We start from the raw sequence: 25,781 nt of genomic DNA on the forward strand, positions 1-25,781 counted from the left end.
CATCCGGCGCCAGACCGCGGGTATCAGGAGTGAGTGCGGGAATGAAGCCACCGGTCAATCAGTGATCGCACGGCGGATGCGCGCCCGTCCCCTCCCCCAGCCGCGGGGGCTCGCCGCCGGGACAAAGGCCCTGCCGAGGCCGGACGTGGGCCAGCCGGGTCCGCGCTCCGGGGGCGGGCGTGGGGGGGCCGGGCCCTTTAAGGGGGGGGCGGGCCAACGACGCGGAGGGCGGGCCGAGGGGCGGGTCGGGGGCGGGCCGGGGGCGGGCGGCGGCGGGGCCGGAGGGCGCGCGGAGCGAAGGGCGGCGGCGGCGGCTCGTGCTCGGACCGGGCTCTGGATCCAGCTCGGCCCCCGGATCCCGCTCGGCCGGCTGTTCCCGGCCCGCTGTGGCGCGCCCCAACACCCCGCGTTCCCCGCACCCGCACTCGGCCCCGCGGAGGAGAGGCCATGCCGCCGCGGCGCAGCATCGTGGAGGTGAAGGTGCTGGACGTGCAGAAGCGGCGGGTGCCCAACAAGCATTATGTGAGTGCCGCGCGACCCCCACGCCCCCTTGAGCCCGTGCCCCATCGGGGGCGACCTAGAGCCCCCACGGCTCTGAAAACTTCTGCCTCCTGCTCTTTCTCCCCCACCTCCCCTCCTCTCCCCTCTCGGCACTGCTGCTGCGCGGCCCGGGTCTCTCCCGGCTCCTCCCTCTCTCCCCCTCCCCCTCCTCTCTTTTGCCCTGTTCCGCTCCTCCACCGTGTCCTCCCGCCTCGTCCCCCCCTCGTCTCTTTGCCGCCCCTCTCCCCCTCTCCGTCTGCTCCTCGTCCCCCCAACTCCCGTCCTGCCCGTCCGTGGAAAAGTCTGGCCGGTGTAGGGAACAGAGAGACAGAGAGAGGCGCCTGTTTTCAGGCCGCCCGTCCTGTCCCTCCTTGTCTGGAGGCGCTCAGACCCGCAGTGCCCAGCCACAGGTAGCCCCAGCAGGGATCGCCAAGTTGGCTCCGTCCTTTTGGAGGAGCCAGCCGGAGCGATAGAGATCTCTGAGAATGGATCCTTTGAGTGCCTGCACCATTTAAAAGTTTTTTTAAAAAAGAAAAAGATCCCTGCCCCTTCTCTCCAATAACTTCTGTTTAAAAATGTATGAAAGTTTTCTCTTGGTTATCCCCCTGGCAAAATGGGAATCTTGTTTAGAGCTGGCGGGGACTTGAAAAAATGGGCCAGTAGCCTCATTTTGCAGACGGGACCCTCAGATGGGCTGAGGCGCAGGGAGGCTTCAGGTTCTGGAAGAAGGAGGAGCTGCATGCGGTTTTCCCTGCCTCTGGAAGGTGTACCTGGGGTAGATGTTGACCCGCCAGATGGGAAGTGGGTTCCACACCAGCCTAGGAGCTGAATCTGTGGGTTTAAGGGGCCCTTGGACTACCTCAGAGGTTCTGGGTAGAGGGGTAATGGGGCTGTGGGGTGTTGGGCCCAGGTGAGGCCTTGGGGAGGCCTCTCTGCAGGAGGGAAGGGGGCTATGGTGTCTCTGGTGGTGAGAAGGGAGCAGTGGCAGCGCCTAGCTGCAGAGAAGTTAACCAGGAAGGAAAAAAGAGCAAGAGGGAGGGAAAAAAAATCCTAACAAAGAAGTATAGAACAATAAAGAGCAAGGGGCGTTGGCTGGCTAAATTCAGCTCCTTGACCTCCCTGCAAGTCGTCTTGGGATCTCTTTTCTTAAGAGGCTCGTTCTTATAAAGCAGATCTACATGCCTTACACGAATAGTCTATACAATTCTGAAAGGAGATAGCGGGGAAGCCACTCTGCACTCCCTACGAGAAAGGGTGTGCTGTGTGAGCCTGTATTGTTATTGGCTGGGCAGCCAGTTATTCAAGCCTTAGCCAGGCGGTGGGAAGCTATTTCCTGGACCTGTGGCATCTTTAAATAGAGTGAAGTTTCCCTTGATTCCAGAGCTGGGCTAAATTGTCTCCCCCGCACCCCCTTTCTTTTTAACTGTTTCAAATGCTACCAAATCTTGGTTCCTTGTTTGAGCCTGTTGAGTGTATAACTGAGTTGCCTCTTTGCTATGAAGACAGTTTTTACCAACATGGCAGACAGGAGGAAGTCTGAAATTCCCCATGCTGCCTCCCACCAGATCTGTGAGCTGGGAACACCAGAATACATACAGCCTCCAAGAAATGGGCATCATCATCCACTCTCTCCTGTCCTCTCTCATCACGCGACTATCAGGCACAGGTTCTTAAGCCCATTTGACAGATGAGGAAACTAAGGCTCAGGACGATGAGGTCCTATGCCTGAGGTCACAGTCAGGGCCAGAACAGGAATGCAAATCCAAGTATGTTCGACCCCAAAAAGTGCTATTCCACCAGGTCACACCACTTTGCAGATTTCATACCCCGTAGTTTCCCTACGCAAAGTCCTCTTAAAAACTGGGAATTTTGCCATCATTTGTGATCACTCTGAGGCTTTTCATTCTGTTTAGATCCCTCCCTGCCAGTTTTTTGGAGGTGCGGCAGCTTTGAGGGGCATCTCTGTAAGCCTTCAACCACTTTTTAGGGGCTCCTTCAGACAGGTCTCTAAATATTAACATGGATTTGGGTTTAAATCTTGGCATCCAGCTTGCTGTGTAGCCTCTCTGACCCTCAGTTTCCTCATCTGTAAAATGGGGGTAATGGTGCCCACTTCCTAGGAGAAGGGATCTTGTGACTGACAGGGTTGACATTCCATAACCGTCAGATGCCTGCCTCCCTGCCCTGTGGTATCCATGTTACTCTGACTGGGAACATGCCAAAGTCACATGAGGAGGGATTTCACCAAGAATTTATTTTTCTGCATGTGGGTTTAGGCACTCCTGTGATGCAAGGGAGCCCCCTCCCTTCTGGCCAGCCTTCTGGGTTCATCGGATGAATAGGGGCAATGGGTTGAACTGAAGCCTGAGTCATCCACAGGAACAGAGAAAGCTAAGTGCTGTGATGGCAGGAAACCCATCAGCAGCTGCCAGTGACCCCTGCCCCTGTTCCCAAACCATACCTGCCCCTGCCACTCTAGAAAGAATGGGCATGGAGGTAGCTATTGGCATGGGTCTGGACTTTTTTCCCATTTGGTATATCCTCCTCTCTGAAGTTGGCCCAGCCACTCTGGAGAGATGGCATGAGCAGAGGAGTTGGACAGCCCTGGGCTCAGCCACTTCCTGCTGTGTGACCTTGAGCTGGTCAATTTACCTCTCTAAACTGCTTCTATAATCTGCAAATTGTAAATAGTGCTGCGTCCCTCGAGGGCAGAATTTCTCAGCCTCAACAGTGTTGATATTCTGGGCCAGATCGTTCTTGGTTGTGAGGGGCTGTCCCCCTCAGACATGTGCATGGTAGAATGTTCAGCAGCATCTCTGGTTTCTACCCCCTAGGTGCCAGTAGCATCCCCCTCCCTAATTGTGACAACCAAAAATGTCTCCACACATGTCCCCCAGGAGGGCGAAATCACACACACCCTGACTTCTAACCGCCCTGCCCCAGCCACTGCATGAGAACATACAAGTTAGTTACTGAGGCTTCCCACCACCTGCTCCCTATTTACAGCTACTTCAGCCTCCACCTGTCTCATCACTCAGTTGCCTGGGAGCGAACAGGTCACAGGTGCTGTAGATCGCGTTGGAGAGCTTCACCAGGAGCTCAGGGCTGCCCATCAAGGCTGGGCCACTTGTTCCACCTTAAATGGCATCTTCTCCATGATCAGGGCGGCATCTTCATCACGCCTGGCCCCAGCCTCCTTCACCTGTGGGCAGAGACATCATCAGTGGGCCCAAGGGCAGAGCCATAGGCCACATCTGGAGAATGCAGGGGCAGAAGCTCCCAGGGCCTCCGAGATCCCCATGGGTGGGTAGGGATCATTGTTGACAGTAGTATCAACAGTATTATCATCTGGAGAAAGCTTCCCTGGAGCCACTGCACTCTGTCTGTTGGCGTTTCTCTGCCTGCATCTTCCTGCCGTGGAGCCTAGGGCTTTCTAAATGAATGGAAAGGGGGCTTTCAAGTGTGACACCCTGGGACACCCTCCCCAGCTAGGTTATCTTCCAGCTTGAGGGGAGGAGGAAGTGCTCCCTGTAGGTTTTGCAGGGTTTTTTTGGATCGCCCCATTTCCAGCACTGGAGAGGGAGGTACAGAAGCCTTGGGGTTAGAGAAAAGTCTCCCTTAGCAGGGGCCAGGAAATACTGGCTTGCTCTGTCTTAAGATCTTTAGATGTTAAGAAGAGCAAGATGCTAGAAGTAGTTATAGAAGCAGTAATCTTAGCAGCTGAAATTTAATCCATTGTTGTGGGCTAGGCACTGGATTAAGCTCTCTATGTGTATTTAGGCATCACAACAGCCCTTTAAAATAGGCACTTTTCCGATACACTAATACACGATTTCAAGTATACAGATACATAGGAGAAGTTAAATATCTGTCAGTCTACCATCCAGCTGTCAGATCTTTACGTTTTGCCCTATTCATTTCAAATCATTTTTATTTTGTAAGAAATGAAATATTGCACGTGCAAAGCCCCCTGTGCACCCACTCCAACAGTCACCCCCCCCGAAATAAAAGCAATATCCTACATTTGGTGCTTGTCATTCCCATGCACATTTTAAAAACAGACCAACAGATATGATTTTTTTATTCAGTAGCTTTACTGAGGTATGATTTACATACCATAAATTCACCCACTGTAAGTGTACAATTGGCTGATTTCTTTAGATAAATGTGTGGAGCTGTGCAGCCATCATCACGATCCAGTTTTGTAACATTTCCATCACCCCCAAAAAGGTCCCTTGTGCCCTGTGGCAATCAGGCCCCTTCCCAGCTAGGCCTCGTGTACCTTTTAATGTTTGTACCTTTTCAGCAGTCCCCAAGATCTTGTATGGAAAGTTTTAAAGCTACAGAACATTCCACTTTTGAGATCTATGTTGGTACATGTAGCTTCAGTTCATTTTAACTGCTGATTCATATTCCATTTATGAATATACCCCTGTCTATTCGAGCTCCTGTAGGAGATTTTTAGGATACTTTCTTGTAGCTGCTTCCTTGCACGTACAGCTGAGGCGGGATTGCTGGCTCTTGGGGTTTGTGCATTTTCACCTGTGCATTTAACGTCCCTGGGAGCAGTGTCCGGGGGTCTCTTCGCTCTGGCTCCTCGCTAACACTCCGAATTGTCAGACTTTTTAGTGGGTACGGAATAGTATCTCATGGCAGTACTTGTTTGCATTTCCCTGCTTGCTAGTAAAGTTACGTATCTTTTCACACCTTTGTCAGCCTTTTGAGTTTCCTCTTCTGTGAGTTAATTGCCCGTTTTATCTTTTGCCCCTTTTTTTGGTATACTGAGTTATTGGTTTTCTGTTCATTTATAGGATTTATTTATACACTCAGGATCCTGGTACTTCAGATAGTTACGCTAGTGTTCTCGTTTTCCCCTTGAGACTGGAGGCTCAGAGAAGTACAGGCACATGCCTGAGGTCACACAGCAAAGAGTGGCAGCGTGGGGATTGGCGTACGTGTATGCGGCAGCCCTGTGATCCCACCCCTGAGCCAGGTGACCTTGGGTGGATCATTTAAGCCTCCAGGCCCCAGTTTCTCCATCCTGGCCCTTCCCTCATCTCACTGTTCATTCACTCAGCCTGGACTGATGAAGCACAAGCTGCCACCAACCCTTAGTCATTCTCACCCCAGGGAAGCTCTGGGTTGATGATGCCCCTGGAGTGATGGGTTGGCAGGCCCTGTGCTGCTGGCCTTGAAACCTCCCTCTCCACCTGCCAGACTCTAAGAGCAACGGGTCTCTCCTCTGAGCAGCTGACTTTTGCAGGATGGGTCACGCCCTTATTAGGCATTATTATCAACATTCTTGTTTCAGTCTGTGGGAGACCTCTGGCTGGCAGGCTCAGTGGTCTGGAACAAACTGAATGTGTTGCCCAAGTTAGCTGCGTTCTGTTTTCCAGCCTGCCCCATCCCCTGCTGCCCCCAGCATCCCAGCCATCCTGGCACCCTGTTTTGCAGAAACATGGCATGGCAGGCCAACAAACTTGAGTGGAAAGAACTTGGGTATCAGAGACAAACATTCAAGTTCTGCATGGTCTTGGGTGACCGACTCAACCCCCAGCCTTAGTTTCTGTATCTGGGAAATGAGGACAGTGTCACCCTTCTAAGATGATTGTGTGCTTGTTTAGATGATGTATGCATTCAACCTATTCTCCATCCCTCCTGCCGAGGGATAAATGCCAGCTCCTAGCACATTCCTTACGGACGCACCATTACTGCATGAAGAAAGGACCTGGATTTGAGTTCTCTTCATGAGCTCCTGGGCTGGGTGACCTTGCAGACAAGCTCCCCAAGGGTCTGTAAAGTGGGGCCAGTAATAGCGCTTACCTGCAGGTATAGGGCACCTCTCACACACTGCTGATGCCTTCTGTATAAAGGGCAGTCAATCAGTGGTAGTCATGAAAACTAGCATTAACGATAGTAATAGCCATGCTCCACATCTCTGCCTCTCTCCTGCCTCCTGCCCTAGGGGCCTGCTCTTTGTTTTCCATGCTTTTTCATTCATGAGGCATTTCTGGGGTGCCGGGCCCCCAGGCAGGACACCCTGCTGCCCTGGGACAGGTCCGTGAGCAACGCAGAGCCCGCCTACCTCCTCTACAGGTGGTTCTTGTCCTGCACCCTGTCTGCGTCACACAGAGGTAGTACCCTCAGTAGGCGTTAAGCCCCCTCGGGTCGGTTTTTTTTTTAATGGCTTTTGCTTTCTTCGGACTGAAAAATGATGGACCTTGTCACCTGCACTGTGCCATCCTGTTCCCTGTGGTCCATGGTTGCAAGAAGCCAGGCCTCTCACCTCACCTGCCGGGTCCTCCTCAGCCTGGGCTCTTACACTCTAGGCTCTTGCAGTTGTCTCAAGGTCAAAGCGGGTGGGGCTGTCCTATCTTAAGAGTTACTTAAATGTCCCTTTAGTTCAGACTTGGAATCTGGGCCATTCCTTGCTTCTGGTAAGCAAGGAAAGTACACCAAACAGCATGCGTTCAGATCCCTGCCCTGCCACCTACCAACAGTGTGACCCCAGACAAATTACTTACCCTTTCTGTACCTCACCTGTAAAATGGGAATAATGATAGCTCCAATCTCATAGGGCTGATGTGAGGATTAAATGGGCCTGGCATAGAGTAAGGGCTCGATAACTATGAGCTATATTAGGAGTGTACAAACATAGTATCATTTATGATAGTAGAAGTTGGGGGCCACTTAAACACCCATCTGTAGAGAACAAGATAAATGAAGCGTACTCTATCCACGAGCTAGAATACCATCGAGCTGGCAAAAATTCCATCTTCTGTCACGGGAATATGAAATAGTAAAAGCTGTTGGCAAAACAACGTGCTCAGGCTGACTCGCACCTGGTTACAAGCGAAGGCGCCTGTGAAAGCACAGAAACATAGCTGATAAAATATATGTCACTTTTTTTTTTTTTTGCTCATCTGTGCATTGCATTTCTCTATTTTCCAAATGTCCTGTGGGGAACACGTATTCCTGTTCTTAGTAAAACTAAAAACACAGTGAATGCTCATTTTAAAAGAGAAGCAGTGCCACACCGTGACGGCTCCAGCCAGGTTCCCACATCCCCACCACTTCATCCTGTCCTGAAGCAGCAGAATCCTCCAGCTCCTCCAAGAACCTGTCCTCCCCAGACAGATGCTGGCCTCCGGGACTCTCCCCCAACTCCTGCCATGGAACCAGGGCTCTGGATGTGGCTTTCCAGTCCTCCAGCCCAAGAAGTGGCAAGAGATGAGTTTAAAATACCACAAGGGGAGGAAGGCCTGAGCAGATTCTTTTCTGGTTGAAATGCTCCTTGCTCAGTGGCCTGGCCCTCCCTCCTGTAGTGCTTATATCCGAATAGGTTGGAAAGACTTGCAGGCCGGAGTTCAGCAGTCTGCACCCTGAGGTCATTCAGGTTAGAGTTGTTGCCGCACTCCCCTGGGCAGATCATCCAACCGCTTGTCACCCACCTGGAGGTTCACGGGCGTCAGCAAGCGGCAGAGTTACCACATTGCCAAAAAAGGCCTAGGGGACCACTCCATGCATGGTACTACTTCTCATCTAGGACACTCATATCCTGTTGCAAATCATGCGTGCTTTTTTCCTTGGAGAAAGGGCTCTGATAGGGTGAACGGTCTTGGTTGGTGTGACTCAGTTTTCTCCTTCCCCTGGGAGGCCAAGGCCAGCTGCAGGTCATTGCAGCTGCAGGAAAGGGAGCCACTAGATGAGCATCCTGTCGGCCTGGTGGGCGCAAGTGATGAGGCATGAACACCCTTGGCCCAAGGAGAGAAGATGAGGCTTCTTTAGTAGGCCGCGTGGCCGGAAGGTTGTGAGCATGGCTTCTGCGCCCAGCAGCTGGGCTCTGGTCTGAAGTTTGAATTTCAGAGAAACATGTAATATTTGGGACCTACTGTCATCCACTCGCTGTTGGCCCTGAGCCTTCTCCTCTGGGAAGTGGACAGCTTTGGTGGGGAAATTAAATGACCTTTTGTGCGGAATGCCTGAGAGGATGCCGCTGGGGCAGCCGTCCTTGCAGCTTCCTGGCCCGGGGTACTGCCCAGAAACTGGGGCCCTGTGGTCCCTTTCACAGAGCCCTTGCCAGTGGGGTCATCCAGATCCTGGGTGGCAGAGCTGGCATCCCTGCCCCCTGCCAGGACATGGGGACAAGCTGACGTGATAGACTTGGGAGGCCTGGTGTCTCCTGCCTGGGGGGCAGTGGGCAGGGGCTGGTGTGGCTCACTCCTCAGGGACTCTGCCAGGAGCCCGCAAGCCCGAGCCTTGCCGCAAGCCATCCTTCTTCTGCCCCATTATCCAAACTACAGGGCACTCTCTCCTCATACGTGCTGGCCCAGGTGCAGGCCTGCAGGCGGGCGATGAGCCCAAGCCCGGGGCCTTCTTTAAACGGTGAAGGGAGAAGGGACCAGAGGTGCATCTGTCGTGCATGTGTGTGTGTGTGTGCGCGTGCGCGCGCCCATGCGCAGAGCTCTCCCGCCTGCTTTTGCAGGCGTCTCCCCGGCCATCCCAAAACTTAGGACTGTTAGATTTACCAAATGAAAAGACAGGATGCCCAGTGAAGTCTGAATTTCAGATAAACATGTAATATTTGGGACCTCCTTATACTAAAAAATGATTCATTGTTTATTTGAAATTCAAATTTCCTGGGGCATCCTGTGCTTTATCCGGCAATGCTGCCGAGACTACCACTTTCAATAAAACAACAACCAAGAAACCTTCGTACTTTGTAGTACTGATAATGTTTCTTGAGAATCCACTGAACAAAGGTAAGTCCCTTTAGGGGCCAGGCACTTTTGAGCACAGGGATGATACACAGATATGCAAAGCGGGGATTCAGACCTCAAGGAGGTCAGTGTCCTGAGAGACAGGTAGACGGCCTTTCAGGGCTAGCCTGGAACTTGGGAATGAGCAGGGGCCTGTGCCTTAGGGTTTTGGGGAAGTTGGACTTGGAGAAGGCAACGCAGTGCAGGTGACCCAGGGCTGGTCACAAAGCATGGGAGGGATGCTGTCAAGTTGAGAAGGGTAAAGGAATTTTAGGCAGACAGAACAGGAGGGAAAGGAAGCTGAAACCCTGGCATGTGGCGTGTTTGAAAAAAGCAGGAGAGATTTGAATAATAGAGATGGAGCTTGACAGGTGGCTGGGGGCCCCAAGGATCTGGGGGCTTCTGACTGGGCCAAGCCTGGTGGAGGACCTAAAATCCCACAAGCCACGTGGTGTGGCATAAATAAATAAATACATACATACATACATAAGAAAGCATAGACTCTACCCTCAAGAAGGCCACGCCTTCCCCCACACACACGCATGCACACACACGTGGCTGGGTGGCCAGGGCTCAGGGTCAGAGGTATCCAAGATGGAAGTGGTTGGGAGGAGCTGGGACTCAGGGGCACTCCCCCGGCTTGATGGGCTGGGGGAGCACCTTTCACAGGAGAATGGAGGGGGCAGACACAGACAGACCTGGGAGAGAGAGAGCACCTGTCCACAGGAGGACTGTGCAGACAGTGAAGATAAAGTTAGAGAGGGAGGGAGGGATGGGAAATATTAAAGAGGTCTGTGATAGCCAGTAGGAATTCTGAAATTTGGGAGGGATTAAATAACTCAAAATTCATTTTGTTCTCAAGACTTAACAATCATTTATTGTTGCTATTATTATTGAATAGCTATCGTTTATTTGAGTGCTTACTGTACGCTCCAGGCTTTTCATGCTTTGTGTCGCTGGATCTGAGCAGCAGTTCTGTGAGGTAAGGAGTATTAGGATTCTTGGGCTGCAAGCGACAGAAACGAACCTAACGAACTTAAGCCATAGGAAATGTATTGGAAAGATGGCTCTGGCAGAACTTGGCTCAGCCCCCAGTCACAGAAAGGACAAGGAGTTGAAACTGCTTGTGGGCATCAGAGCATCACCAGAGGCAGGCACCTGCTCCATCCCTCAGTCCCTTTGGCCACTCAAGAGTCCAGTTCTAGGAGGAGAGAATCTGATTGGCCCAGCCAAATCACCTGACCATCCTTTGGTCAGGCAAGGGCAGGATACTGTGATCCACAGTCCCACTGAAATTGCCAATAGTTGTAGGAGATTCAGAGCACTGTTGCTGGAAGAAGGGGGCATGGAGCCTGGACAGGTGGAAACAACAGATGTCTGCTACATAGGTACTGTTATTAGCCCATTTCACAAATGTGGAAACTGAGACTTAGAAAGATAAAGTACTTTGCCCAGGATGACACTCGGCTCTGCTGCCTATCATTGAATATAAAGAAGGGTATAGTCAACTCACCCCCTAGATTTGAAGGGAAGCGTTGCCTTAAAGCACATAACAAGAGTATTTTCTACTCTGCTTAATTAAGCAGAATTGCATGGACCCCCTGCCTACTGCACTGGCAAAGAAAGCCAGAAACCCACTCAGTGGCGTCAGCATTTCCTCCTCCCCAGCCAAGGTGTGAATCAGCAGCCTGTGGCTTCGGGCCACCATTGGCTGCCAGTCAGTTGCACAGATGTGGGTTTGTTGTCTGCCCTGGGCTAGGCCTGGCCCCAAGCCGAAGAGAGGCTGAGATGACCAGGCAGCCTTTGTCCTTATAGAGGTCATCATCTGTTTGGAACACGTCACCACGGCATAAGGGCTGTGGTGGGGCCTGCAGTAGGGCTCTGGGGACAGGGCAGGGGTCTGAGGCCTGGACTGCCCATTCCCCATTCCCTGCTGGACCAGAGAGGTGGCGCTCTGAGCTGGGGTCAAGAGGAGGTGGGTGCTCTGGAACAGGGAAAGCCAACCGGCAGAGTTTTTAATATGGGTGGAATTCGGAGGGTCCTTGAACTTGGAAGGGGGAAGAGTACATCTTTATTCTCACTAACCTCCAATAGCAATTTAGCACTGCCTTCCATTATGAATGAAGGCAGCGACCCTCAGTGATATTAGTAATACCTGTGACTTTGTCACCAGTAGAAATTCACAGATATTTTCACGTCACTTTACAGTTGTTGCATTTATCCTCATCACTGCTTCAGAACTGTGATGTTATTCGACCCACTGCTGGATCTTGTTATTTATTGCATTAATAAAAGTGTACATATGTTCATAATTTTATTTTTTGAAACATTTTTATTACAACTCAGTATTTCATTTGGAATGCTATGTGCTTTAATTTAGTCATTTTTAAATCATTTTGAGAAGCGGACCATAGATTTCATCAGATTGCCAGAGGGCTCCGTGGCACACAAAAAAAGGTGAAAAACTTCTGGGTAGAAGTTTAAGAGTTTGGACGTGGAAGTTAAGCATGGATTTGACCTGCCTCTGCCGGTGACCAGCAGAGTGTGTGACCTTAGTAAGTGACTTAACTTCTCTGTGCCTCAGTTTCTTCATCTGTAAATTGAGGGTAAGAATAGTACCTACTGTGGGTTATTTTATGTAAAGGGTTTAAAGCAGTGCCTGACACATAAAAGTACTGAATGAATAGTTACCTGTTAGTGTTATATTATCTTTACCATCATCATCTTTACCATTCCCTGACTAGTGATGCGCTTTTTTTTTTTTTTTTTTTTTTGCGGTACGCGGGCCTCTCCCTGCTGTGGCCTCTCCCGTTGCGGAGCACAGGCTCCGGACGTGCAGGCTCAGCAGCCATGGCTCACGGGCCCAGCCGCTCCGCGGCACGCGGGATCCTCCCGGACCGGGGCACGAACCCGCGTCCCCTGCATCGGCAGGCGGACTCTCAACCACTGCGCCACCAGGGAAGCCCTTGATGCGCTTTTTTAATAAGCAACCTCGAACGATGTGACACAGGTCATCTGGAATGACCACACCTTGAGAAACATACTCTAAATGGACTAGTCCAGGATGCACCCCCCTAAGATTTAAGAGCAGTCTTCCCCAAAGATTTATATATATTTGGATATTTAGCAGTGTGGTAATTAAAATAATACGGAAAATGTTTATCATTGGAGGCATGATTAAATAAATGGACCACTAAGGATCCTTTATAATTTTTGCTGAGAGAATTTTTAATGGGGAAATGCTCACCATGTAACACAGGTGAAAAAGATCATGTATATACAATGTGATCTTAATTTCATAAACTACTTCAACATATAGAAAAAGGGTCTGGGAAGAAGTATAACCAAAGCTTCGTCTCTGGTGGTAGAAATGTGGATGCTTGTTAAGACCTCAGCCTCTGCCATCAGACTTTATTACCAACTCTGTGGAACAGGTTACTTCACATGCTGGGTCTTACTTTCCACCACTGCTGGGTGGAAACAGTAATACAGTGTAGCTTTATAGGAAACACATCAAGACCATTGGTGGTTGTGAGCCGTTACGTTGTTTTACATTGTATTATATGTTTATGTATTATCCCAGGTTTCTCTAGAGAGGAGAGGACAGTGTAGGACAGCAGAGTCAGGAAAGCTTCCCGGAGAGAGGGAGAAAGAGGGGACCCTGCTTCCCTTTTCCCTTTTTTCCTGTCTCATAGACTTGTGTATGAAGCGCAGGAAGCTGGCAGAGAAGTCCACATAGGGGTTCACATCAAGGCTGGGAGGAATAGTCTCTGCCAGATGAGGAGCCCAGCAGGGCATGGGTATAGGGGTGGCCAAGGAACCCACAGAACCTGACCATCAGGACCACATACGATTTCATGTGGGAGAAGGGGCTAGCTACTTGGCTGTACAAAGTTTGGAACCCACTTCTGCAGCCCCCCTACTTTATCTGGTGGAGGAATCCCTACTCCCCTTCTGATACCAATAAATGGCTGTCCCCAGGGTTTGAGAACTCAGTCCGTCTATGTTCTCATCTAGTTCTTTTCTCCTCTTTCTTCATGTCCCCAAGCCCAGTGGGACAGGAAGATGAAGCTGCATTTATATGGAGGGGGCAGCTGTTTAGGGAGTATCCTAGAAATCCTAATTGACCCCTTTCTGCCTGTCACCCAACCAGGGCACTCAGCTTTGATGCTGAGGTTCCTAGTGGACCAAGCCCATCGTGGTGCTCATCCATTGGCTATGACTCTGTTGACTCGTCTCCTCCTCTCCCACCAGCCCCTGAATCTCTCATAGTCTAAGGACAGGTGCCAAGTGTGTTCCTTGAATGAAACCATAACTTCTTGGGCTCCCTCAATCCCTGGGTCCCGTGATTCTAGGATGATGACCATTGATGATATCCTTCAGCTGACTCAGAATTGGATTCCTTGTGATGACCCCCCGCTGACACCAGACTGAGCACTGTATCATAGTAGTTAAGGCACAGGCTTTGGAGGCAGCCAGACCTGGGTGTAAATCCTGGCTTCGTCACTTTCTACCAGTGCTATTTAGGGTACGTCACTTAAGCTCTCAGAACCTCAGTATCTTCATCTGTAAATGGAGGAGTCATCCCAGTTCCCGACACATAGTAAACACTCAAGAGAAAAGTAACTAATTCTCAGTCTAGTCCAGTGGACACAGATATAATATTATAACCCCTTGGGATGCTACTAGGTTGAGCCATATGAAATTGTCAATTTTTGACTTAACAAGTGGCAACTTCACTTAGTTCAACCTAATGATCTGGGTTTGATTTGGGCCTGAGGAACTCACTTTTGCATGGAAGGGGGTAAAGGGCCACCACTGTACCAGGTATCTTACAGACATTATCCCATTTACACTTTACAACAGCCCTGAGGGACAGGTAATACTATTCCAGTCATCCCCTGGTATCCACGGGGGATTCGTTGCAAGGCCTCTTATGGATACCAAAATCCACAGATGCTCAAGTCCCTAGTGTATAATGGTGTCGTATTTGCATATAACCTTTGCGCATCCTCTCCAATACTTTAAATCATCTCTAGGTTACTTATAATACCTAATACAGTGTAAATGCTATGTAGATAGCTGTAAGTACAATGTAAATGCTATGTAAGTAGTTGCTGGGTCACAGCAAATTCAAGTTTTGCTTTTTAGAACTTTCTGGAATTTTTTTTTTATCTGAGCTTGGTTGAATCCTTGGGTGCCAAGGGCTGACTGTATTAGCATCCCCATTTACCAAATGGGGAAACTGAGGCTCCTAAGTAGCTTGCTTAAGGAAGTGGTGTAGCCAGGATTGGAACCCAGGTCAGTCCAACTGAAAGTCTGTGCTATTTGCATTGCTGCTGTCTTGAGACTGGGCTGCCTGTTCCACATGGTGTGGCTAGAGAGTTTGCAGCATTCTCTTGGGCCTTCTCGCCCAGGAGCTGGCAGCTGTAGCCTGAAACTCCCCGAAACGCTGCCTGTGGGACCCCACATTTCTTGTTCTGGTTTAGACAGTCAGCTTCTGCAGTTTTCTTCTGCTGTGTCTTTGGCTTTGGTTGGGGGACTGGAAGGGGCATTCTGGAGTCAAACAAACCTGGGTTCAAATTCTGGCATCCTCCATAAACAGCTGTGTGGCTTTGGACCAGCCCTCTGACCCCTTTGAACATCAGTTTACTATGGTGTGAAATGGGATGGATAGTAAGCTTCACTCCATAGGGTTCCTGAGAGCAGAGTGCTGGGGATTTCACAAGTGCTCATTAGTGTTGGTCCTCAGCTGGAGAACTCCTATGCATCCCTCAAGATCCAGAGCAGTTGTTTTTTCATCTGGAAAGCCTCTCTAGGTACCACCAACAGAATTAGCCCTCATCCCCTCTGTGCTCCAACAGCAGCTGTAAAGCGCTCCTTAGGGGGCCTGTGGCCTATGAGAAGACTCTACTACTGTCTTTTCTGTTGAGTACCTACTGTGTGCCAGGCACTGTGCTGGGCCCTTTAGGTGTGAACCAAGACCCATCTGACCACATATGTCAGGCTTTTTTCACCATGTCCCACAGCCCTGGTTTATTTTATTTTATTTTTTTGGCCACGCCACGTGGCATGCGGTATCTTAGTTCCCCGACCAGGGATCGAACCGTTCCCCCTGCAGTGGAAGCACAGAGTCTTAACCACTGGACCACCAGGGAAGTCCCCCATGGCCCTGGTTTAGATCTTAGCTCTGCCACATGCTGGCTGTGTGACCTCATCTGAGCCAGTGTCACCACATCCCGTGACGTAACATAAATGAAGGACTTAGCATAGTGCCCAATCGGCCCAGTAAACGTGGCTCATTTTGATTCTTTTTCATTACTCAGACAGCTTTACTCCTACTGCCTGTGTGCCTTGCACATAGTGGGTGCTCTCGTTGGCCGCCCAGTTCTGCCCCTGGGCAACCCTGCTAACACAGGAGAGGCCCTCTCTCGGCTCCATTTCCTGCATTGCCCCGGGCTCCTCTGAGGCCTGGCAGCCTCGGAGATCTCCACGAGGCCTCAGTGCCTGCCTTGGAGGCTTTCCTAGAAAGCTAGCCTTCAGGTTGGTTTCGGCCGAGCCTGGCTCCAGCTGCCAGCACCTCTGCTTGCCATTGGAAAGCTCCCCGTGCCGCTTCGGGCCAGATGTGTGCAAGGCTGTGAGTTGGCAGCCAGAGGCCCGGGCTGGCGCTGCACACCCAGTCCAGCAAGTGTTTCCACCAGCTCCGTGTCTCCATCTAGAAGAACGGAGGTGCTGCACCCGGCCGGCCCTGCAAGTGGGTCATGCTGCTTGCCATCTGGATGAGGCTCCGGCAGTCATGGAAGGATGGGCTCCAGGGAGAGGCTGTTGATTGGATTTCACAGAGTGACATTCGTGACTTTTCCCTTTCACTTAGTTCACCTCAAAAGATTTGAGTTGGCCGGCCTGAGCCACCAGCGCCTCACCTCTGTAATGGGGTTATCAGTGATTGCACTCAAAGCTTCCTGTAAGTCAGGCCATGTGCCAAGCTCCTGTCCTGCATTAGCCTGTTGAATCCTTAGCCAACCCTATAAAGTAGGTACGACTATTCTCTCCATTTTACAGATGAGAAAATAGAGGCTCGGGGCCATGAAATGACTTGTAAAGTCCCACAGCAGCTTTAAGCTGTAGAGCCGAGAATCATACCTGGGTACCCTAAAGCCAGTGTCTATCTTTTTTTTTGTTTTTTAATGACACTAAGGAGTGATTTTTATTTTTAATTTTTGACTTACATGTGTGCAGGAAAATTCCCTTTTTTGGTATAGCATTCCATGAGCTTTTATACATGCGTAGGTTCTCGTAACCACCGCCCGAAACAGGATGCAGCATAATTCCATCACCTCCTAAGAATTCCCTCGGGCTGCCCTGACTCTCAAATGGTATGGGATGCTGCCTCCACCTGCAGTTGGAATTGCTCCTGCGCTGTTCTCTTTTTCTCCATCTCCTGTCCAGAGAGGTCTTGGGGTGAGACGTGGACTTCTCTCCCAGGGCTGGGCCCTGTGCCTGCATTCTTCTCTGTAACAAAGCTGGTTCTGTTTCCAGCACCCTTGGCAGTTGAGCTGTTCACTCAGCCATTCCAAGAGCATTGTTACCCCAGACTCAGAGAGCCTTGAGTGAGGTCACCTTGATTTATGACCGTGTGGCCCTGTCTTGGCTTTTTGTCTGTCTGTCCGCCTGTTGGTCTCCCACCAGGCAGTTCCTGAGAGCCCAGTGTCACCAGGCACTGGAAAGATTGTGGTGAATGAGACAGACCTGGCCCCTGTCCCTTGAGGGCTCCCAGGGGAGTGGGGTGACAGTCACGTGAACAGAACAGCACACCCAGAGGAATGTGTGCTGAGTGACGGCAGCCCTAGTGGCTGTGGGAACCCAGAGAAAGGAGGCCAGACCCAGACTGGGGGTCTCCAGTAAGGCTTCCAAGAGGAGGCAGCCTCTAAGCTGACACCTAGGAAGTGAAGAGTTGCTACAAAGGTGAAGGGAGAGAAGATCCTCCCTCCAGAGGCAGTGGCAGGTGCAAGGACCAGAGGCAAGGGAGCACCTGGCCAGGTGCCCCGACATGCCTTTGTTGTCTTCCTCCACTAGGCTGAAAGCTCCAGGTAGACAGGGACTTCTGTCTTCCTCGTTCACGGCCATATCCCCAGCCCTCTGAAGGGAGCCTGGTACACAGTAGGTGCCCTTGTCTGTATTTGCTGAATGAATGAATGAACGAACTGAGGTGTTTGAAGCAGAGGAGAGACACGATTCAATTTGTGCTTTAGAGAGACCGACCCTGTCTCCCACCTCCTGCCCTGGCACCCCTCTGCCCCCAGGTACAATCTGTGACCTCAGCTCCACCACCTACCTGAGTGCGCTGGGGACAAAAAACATCTTCTCTGCCACTCACACCACAAGCACTTGTCTTTGGGCCCCATTCCAAGCAATCACTTAATTGAAAAGAGAAAAATTGGCAGCCGGCCACCCCCAGAGTGTCACTTGCTGTGGCGCCTGAGCTTGGTGATTCCTGATGCTGACTTGGGACAGGAAAGCTCTGGCCTGGGACCAGGAGAGCCGAGGCCTGGCCTTGAGGGTCTGGAAGGAGGAGAAGGGACTTCAGAGGCTGAAGGAGCTGGGCTTGGAACTGAAGTCGCTTACTTCCCAACTGCGTGACCTCAGGCATGGTGGCATCCTGGGTTTCCACCTCCCCAACCTGAGGGCGGACCCCCCCTTCCTGCCAGGTGTTTCATGATGATTGACAGGATGTTGGTAAAGCACCTTGCACAGGGCCAGCGCATAGCAGCAGGTTCCCCAGCATAGTTGCTGATTTTATCTCGGCCCTCCCGCCACTCATCCTGGTCCTGCCTCACTCTGACATGGCACTCAGGCGGCAGTTCTCAGGATTAAACTTAATGTACCTTCTTTAAAAAGATAAATATGCGTTCCTCAGCACTTCCGGTGGCGATGCTGCTCTGGGTGTTAGGAAATCAAATACACTGTGGGTGTTGCAATTCCAAAAAGAGGTTGGGAGTGCTGACCTACATAGGCCAGATGCTGGGCAGACAGCTGGAGAGAGCTGACAGATCGGAACCAAAGGGAACGTGTGGTCTCCACGGGGACAGCAGAATCATGTTTCCCATTAGTTAAGCCGGTGGAGCCCATCCAACTGCCTCTGCCCTCTCCTCACTCTCCCCCATCTCCTTGCTCTCTCCCACTCTCCTCCACCCTTCTCTCTTTCTCTCCCTCCCTCCCTCCTACCCCCGCCCCAGACTGTGTCCTCCACCTTAAGCCTGGGCAGCAGATAGCCAACGAGGTGGATCTGGAGCCCAGCCAGTCATTCCCAAGCTGCTCCCAGAAACCCAGCCAGTGTGGGAGCTTTATTGGGGTGGCCGGGGAGGTCACACTTACCTTTTAAAGCTGGTTTCTTAAACCAGGGTTTATAGACTCTCGGACTCCCTCGGACATATTCCCAGGAGCCCTCTCTGCAAGGAGTGGGTTCATCTAGATCTCGAAACTAACGGTGCTGCTTGATTTCAGGGCTGCACGTGTTTTTGTATTTAATGAAGGTTGCTCTGGCTGCAGTGCAGGACAGCTTTAGTTATCCTGGGCTAAGGACTTGCTGCAGAAACTGTGTGATCCGTGGGCAGAAGCCATAGCCCCTCAGTATGCTGCGTGAGAGACAGAGTTTTTCCTCCCTCTGGCTAAAAAGGGCTCTGCTGTTTCTCAGGTCTGAGAAACAGCATTCTGGAGTGGAACTCCGACATCCTCAGCACCTCCCAAGAGGAGCCCTAGGTCTGGTTCCAACTCTCCTCCTTGCACGCTGTGTGGCCTTGGCGAGTCCCTTCCCCTCTCTGACCTCGTAACCCCAACTATAAAATGAGGGACGGTCTAGAGCAGGGTTTTTGTATATTTTAAAGTCTTGGAACCCCCAGCTGTCGGCCTGAAGCAGGCGAAGGAGGACTGTGGGCAATGGAGGAGCCCAGGCCCTGTCTAAAGTCTCCACTGATGGTTGCCTTGTGGCAGCGCGGACCCACAAGGTCTGGCGATTGGGCCTGCAGGCTGCCAGGTTACACCCTCTTCCATATATAGAAGAGCTAAAAGTGGGAGTGCCTCGTGGAAACCAGGATGGAGAACCCAGAGCCCGACCCACCTCACCAGGAGCCTGGGGCTTCTTGCAGGACAGTTTGACCGCTGGCCTAATCACCTAAGAACTCTCCAGATTTAAAGTCCTCTGGGGGAGTCGTCGTGCAGGAGGCCCAGAGGGGCATGAGGAGCTTGCAAGGAAATTTGGATACTGCCGTGGAAGTGGAAAGAGTCCATAGCTAAGAGTGGAACCCTTAGTAAGTCGCTACACCCCTCGGTTCCTTTGTTTGTTTGTTTGTTTGTTTGTTTTTGCGGTACGCGGGCCTCTCACTGTTGTGGCCTCTCCCGTTGCGGAGCACAGGCTCCGGACACGCAGGCTCAGCGGCCATGGCTCACGGGCCCAGCCGCTCGGCGGCATGTGGGATCCTCCCGGCTCGGGGCACGAACCCGCGTCCCCTGCATCGGCAGGCGGACTCCCAACCACTGCGCCACCAGGGAAGCCCTGTTTGTTAGTTTTTAAACAGGACGAGACAAGGTGTAGTAAGTGTCAGGAGTCAGGAAGGGCTTCACGGGGAGATGCTTTTTTTTTTTTTTAAGATGTTGGGGGTAGGAGTTTATTTGTTTATTTATTTATTTATTTTTGCTGTGTTGGGTCTTCGTTTCTGTGCGAGGGCTTTCTCTAGTTGCAGCAAGCAGGGGCCACTCTTCATCGCGGTGCGCGGGCCTCTCACTATCGCGGCCTCTCTTGTTGCGGAGCACAGGCTCCGGACGCGCAGGCTCAGTAGTTGTGGCTCACGGGCCTAGTTGCTCCGCGGCATGTGGGATCCTCCCAGACCAGGGCTCGAACCCATGTCCCCTGCATTAGCAGGCAGATTCTCAACCACTGCGCCACCAGGGAAGCCCCCCTCGGTCCCTTCGTTAAAAGGAGGGGTTGCTCTAGAATCAGGGATGTGTGCCGTACACATCCTCCCAGTCCCAGGTGCCCAGGGCAGACATTGCTAATGGAGCACGGATCTCTGTCTTGCTGATGTTCCTTTCTCACAGCCCTTGCAGGAAAACAGCCCCAACTCTCTGTCCCACTGGTGCCCTCTCTTTAGATGTTTTCTTTGGTCTCCCAGGTCATTCCAGGTTCCCCACCAGCACTGTAGAGCCAGGAGAGGGCTTCCAACTTGAGAAATGTGGGCTTGTTGGCCTGTAAACAACAGAGCCCCAGACAGAGTGAGAATGGCAAGGAGTTCACTAAAACAGCACCGCCCTCATTGTTGATCATCCTACCGGCACCATCACAACGATTGGCATAGCCGCAAACCCCCTGTACTACATATTCTTAATTCAGTATTCTTCAAAGTGACTCACTTTTTTACTTCAATTATTTTTAAAGGGAAACTTTAGCTGTCCACCATAAATGGAAAACCAGCAGCCCTCGCTAGAAATAGAAGGAAACTAAATAGAAAGGAAGAAGAAAATCAGTGTGTTAAAGTTCTTCCTGGCAAGCGTTGCCTGCCGTGAGGTCTTCTGTCCCTTCTTCAGGAAATGAGACCAGCAAGTGTTGGAAGGGGTGTTGAAAAGCCGCTATTGCCAACTTTCTGAGCCAGTCAGGGCCGGAAGGGAATGGCAGAGACTAACTTTCTCACTATGGGATTCCCTGCAGTTTAGTGCCGAGCCCTGAATCACCTAAAACCGGCTGGTGTGCCCGAGCTCCTGCATACGTTGAGACAGTGATCTAAGGACCGTCACTTTGAAAAGCGCTTGGACCAGACCCTCCCCCAGATTTAAACCTCTGGCCACTGCAACCCAGATCAAAATGTAATCACTTTGTCATGTGACTAGTGCAGAAGCCACACCCCTTCTAATTAATATCAGCGGGGAATTACAACCAGATTCTTTGCCAGCCCTAGAAACCCCACCATAGAGATTTGCAAAGCAAAGTGAGATTGGAGGACATTCCCCCGTGCCTCAGGGATCTTATTCACTGGGCAAAAACACCTTCTCATGTTCTCTAGTTCACGTGATGAAAGCATATGAGATCACAGTGCTCCGGAGGTGGGGCAACAGCTGTTTCATATCATCCTGCCCTGGGGATGGCATATCGATGGAGTTCTGGGGCCTTTCCAAGAGTTGCGGCCATGGGCAGAGGTGTGGGCCAGTGGGTCTGCAGGGATAAGGCATGTCAGTTAAGCAGAGCTGCCTGTTTCTGTTACGTAGCCATGCCCAGGCCTGACTCCAGCTGTTGTTCAAGGACCTCTAAGCTTTGTTCTGTTTTAAATCTTTATTCATGGATGACCTGACCTTAGAAATGGAACATAAATTTCTGTGTGTCTAGTGGGATCCCTCCAGGCACTGGGAGCCCACACTCCATTGGGCTGGGTTGGACCTGCCAAAGGAGGTGACTGTGGAGGAGTCAGGAAGCATTTGTGGAACATTCTCCCTCAAATCCCAGCCACAAGCGGAGATTCTAACCAACACAGATTCCATTTCTGGAGCTGTAAAAAAATATCTCATTCGATCTTTGCCTGTGAGGTAGGAAGGATGAGTGTCCTTATCCCCATTTTTCAGAGAACACAAAGGCTCAAAGGGGCAAAAGACTTTCCCGAACTTAGAGTGAGGTCAGGGCTAAGACACCCTCTGACAACTCCCAGCTTCCTCCCATCCCACACTCCCACCTCTGTCATCGGCTGTACCTGCACCCAGGAGGTGCTCCGTGATCTGGAAGGATGTTCCAGAGGAACGGCCCTAGGACTGAGCCGAGACAGTGAGGGAAAATGGGGTTCAACCTTGGTGTTCCAGACGAGAGAGTGTGTCAGAGACACATTTCTTCCTGTTCTCCTAGGAAAGTGACATTTTCGTTCTGATTATAAAAGAAAATACACAGTAGAAAATCTGGAGAATACAAGAAACTTCAAGAAGAGAATTTTTAAAGTCTTAACATATTCCTACCAACCCAGAGCAAACCATATATATACATGTTTATATATATATATATATGTATATATATATATGTATGTATATATCAGTGGTTTATAGACATACACACACACTTTATATACAATATAGTCCATCCACATTATTTGCCGGTTCCATATTTGGGAATTTGCCTACTTGCTAAAATTTATTTCTAATCCAGCATCAGTACTTGCAGTGTTTTCCCGGTCGCTTGCAGATGTGGGCATGTGCGTGGCCGCAAAAACCGTGTGGCCTGAGGTGCATTTCCCCAGCTGGGGTTGAACGAGGCAACCTCTGCCTTCTTGTTCCAGCTCTTATACTCTGAACAGGTGTCTTTTTCATGGTCTCTTTATTGCCACATTGTATACATCTCGTGCTTTTTTTGGTCATTTCGCTGTTTAACATGGCCTCAAACCTAGTGCTAAAGGGCTGTCCAGTGTTCCTAAGTGTGATGTGTCTTTCGGAGGTGTTAGGTAAGCTTCGTTCAGGCATGAGTTACAGTGCCACTGGCCATGAGTTCAAGCTTAATGAATCAACAATATACATTAAATAAGGTGTCATTAAACAGAAACGTACAGCAAGGCTGTGTATTGATCTTTGGATGAAAATGTTGTGATCAGAGGCTCACAGGACCCCAGCCCTCATTTCCCCTGGTTCTGTGTTCACTAAGTCGGCCTTCACCGTAATACACAAATGAAATATACACAAGTACACACATACACTTATATACTGTATACATAATTTTTTTGAGATTAGATTGTTGTTTTAGACTGTTCTTTCACCTAAGATAATGCCTGAACTTTCCCCTGTATCACAGAATTCTTTTAGTGGTGCACAAACCTTCTTCATGCTAAGAGGGAAATGAACTAGAAGGCCAGTCCCCTGCGTCATAGCGGCCCTGGGTGGGCAGGTGGGCCCTAGAAGCAGGAGCTAGAGTGCGGACGGGAGCCAAGCAGGGCTCTCCCTGCCTCTCCTTTCTCTGCCTCTCCTTCGTTCGTCCCTCTCTGCAGACCAAATGTCTGTCACAAACTGGAGGTGGCTCAGGCTGCAGGAGCATCGTCTCGGATGGAGCTGATATATTCAGGTCTGATTTCAGGTTCCCGAGAAACTGACCACGCCTGGACCAGTCAGCTGTGGCTGTGAGATGAAACAAGTGGTGCTTCTCATGGAGGTGGGGGTCCACAGATGAACTTTTGGCATCTGCCAGGGGGCTCTTTTCTTTTCTGTCTTCCAAAAGCAGTCTAAGTTGAAGAAAAGTGGCCTCTGGAGGCCCTGGGACAGGGTGGTCCTCAGAGGACAGGGGTCACTGTGGCCCAGGCTACATGACACCTAATTCCATCTATGAACAGGTGGGATTTTTCACCCTCTTTATGGCAGCTCCTGGCAAGTCAGACTGACCTGGGACTCCCTGGGATGGTCCTCACCCCCAGGTAGAGGAGGGAAAGCCAGGGCTGCTAGAGCCCCAGCACCAAGCAGACTCGCATGTGTGGTGGCCCAACATTTGCTCCCCTGCACTCAGGCTGAGGCCCAAGGGTTGGGGTGGGAGGTGGCAGGGTCTCCCCCCCAGACACCAACGGGGAGGGATCAGGGCCCTGACTCACCCAGCAGCTGGGAGACCTGTGCCCCAGACTCAGGTGAGCTGGACCTGTGTTCCCAGGCCCTGGAGGGACAGTCCCTCTGCACCCCCCTGGGGCCTGGAGAAGACAGTGGAAGAGGCAGCGCCGGGGGGAGATGGGGACAGATGGGGACTGGAGGGTGGGCTGCAGGAGGGGCTCACCTGTAGAGACAACGAGCAGGGGCGAGGTCCCCTCAGCTCTATGTCCCTGTGTTTAGCTCAAAGTGAGGAGGAGGATGATAGCTTCTCTTCATGGAACATTTACCGTGTGCCAGGCCCCAAGCCCAGCACTCTCCATGCATTTTCTCATTTAATCATCACACTGTAATGATCCCCGTTTTTTACGGAGCAGGAAGCTGTGTCGCAGAGAGGTAAAGCTGCTTTCCCAGGACCATGCAGCTAGTTGAGATGGAGGCCGAGGGTGAATCCAGGACCTCTTAAGCCCTGAACTCAATAGCCTCCCAGCAGGCTCTGAGGAAGAGGTAGAAAAATGAGCAGCCATCTCATTGGTCCAACTGTGGCCCAGCTACTGGGTGGGGGCGTGATTCCCTGGTGCAGCAGGGCCGTCAGGGTTAGAGGTAACCTGGGTCAGAGTCCTTGCTCTGCACTGTGTAGCCTGTGACCTCAGGCAAGTCACTGCACTTTTGCGCCTCTACCCCTCTCTAGGACAACGTGGGAGCTATTAGCCTGGCCTGCAAGCTCGCGAGGATTTGGGGGAGACCAAGACCCAGTCATCTACCCACCTCGACCCCAAGCACCCTGGCGTGGCTGACTTAGAGGAAGTTTAGAAACCCAGGACTTCTGGCCCTGGTGACGCAGAGGCCCTGTGAGAAACCCGGACCTGGGGAGTCTAGAATTTGCAAATCACGCAGGCCCTGATGCTGAGGTTGTGTAAGAAGGGATTTTGCTGGTGGCTAATTCCGGTTTAAGGCCTCCTCCGTGGCCCTAGGACACCAGTGTGGTCTCTGTGCTTGCTCATTCCCAGAGGGAGGGGTTGTGGTGAAGCAGGACAGGAGCCAGAGAGGGCTTGACTTCTTGGCATCTTCGTGTCTTCTTCATTTTTTTTCCACAAAGTACAGACTTTCCATTGTGCTCAGAGCTGGGCATACAGCATTCGGTGTATGTACAAGACAAGCATGGTTCCTGCTGTCAGCAGTTGCTGTAAAGTGTAGTCGACTTTGTGATGGGACAGTAGGTGCCAAGGGGCATGCACCAGGGAGACCCAACCTGATATTGGTGGGGCGGGAGCAGTCAGGGAGGGCTTTCTGGAGGAGGTAGCACTTGAGCTGTGCCCTAGGAGTAGACTTGTAGACCATCCCACATTCTGGATTTATCTGATTGTTTCCTTACGTGTCATTTAGCTTGCTCCTCTCCCTCCTGTACTTCCTATGAAGTGAAACTTAGGTCAAGAGACTTGAGATTCAGGTTAAATATTTTGGTGACGATACTTGACAGAAGGTTTTGTATACTTCCTATTGCATCACCTCAGAGTCTAATTGTCCCTCTTATTGGTCACGCTAGGTTTGATCACCTATTACAGTTGTGGTCGCCAGATCTCTCCATTGAAAAGGGACATTTTTCCCTTTGCTATGAGACTAATCCCTGGGGTGATATCTTCACCCCGTATGACTCTCCTTTTCTCCAACAACCTTTCACCCCATGGTTCAGCCTCCATCAAGGATCTTTCCAGAGTGGCTGTGCCGTCTTTTTCTCCCCCCAGCAATGTCTGAGAGTTCAGGTGGTCCCACATTTTTGTCAGCACTTGTTTTTGTCAGTATTTTTTTCTATCTTAGCCATTCTAATGGATGCGTGGTGATCCTTCATCATGGTTTTAATTTGCCTTTCTCTAATGGCTAATGATGTTGAATATCTTC

At 51.0% G+C, this 25,781-nt stretch overlaps 1 protein-coding gene across 2 annotated transcripts in view; it reads left to right on the forward strand.

Moving 5' to 3' along the window:
• Positions 1 to 283: 283 nt before the first annotated feature.
• Positions 284 to 25,781, forward strand: part of SH3PXD2B (SH3 and PX domains 2B) — a 113,734-nt gene continuing 88,236 nt past the window's right edge. For both annotated transcript variants that reach the window (XM_060008384.1, XM_060008385.1), the window contains exon 1: positions 284 to 522. In XM_060008384.1, the coding sequence (XP_059864367.1) occupies positions 448 to 522 (75 nt within the window). In that variant the 5' untranslated portion in view covers positions 284 to 447. The remainder of the gene's footprint in view (positions 523 to 25,781) is intronic.

The sequence above is a fragment of the Delphinus delphis genome, chromosome 3 (genome assembly GCF_949987515.2).
Source record: "Delphinus delphis chromosome 3, mDelDel1.2, whole genome shotgun sequence".
NCBI lineage: Eukaryota > Metazoa > Chordata > Mammalia > Artiodactyla > Delphinidae > Delphinus > Delphinus delphis.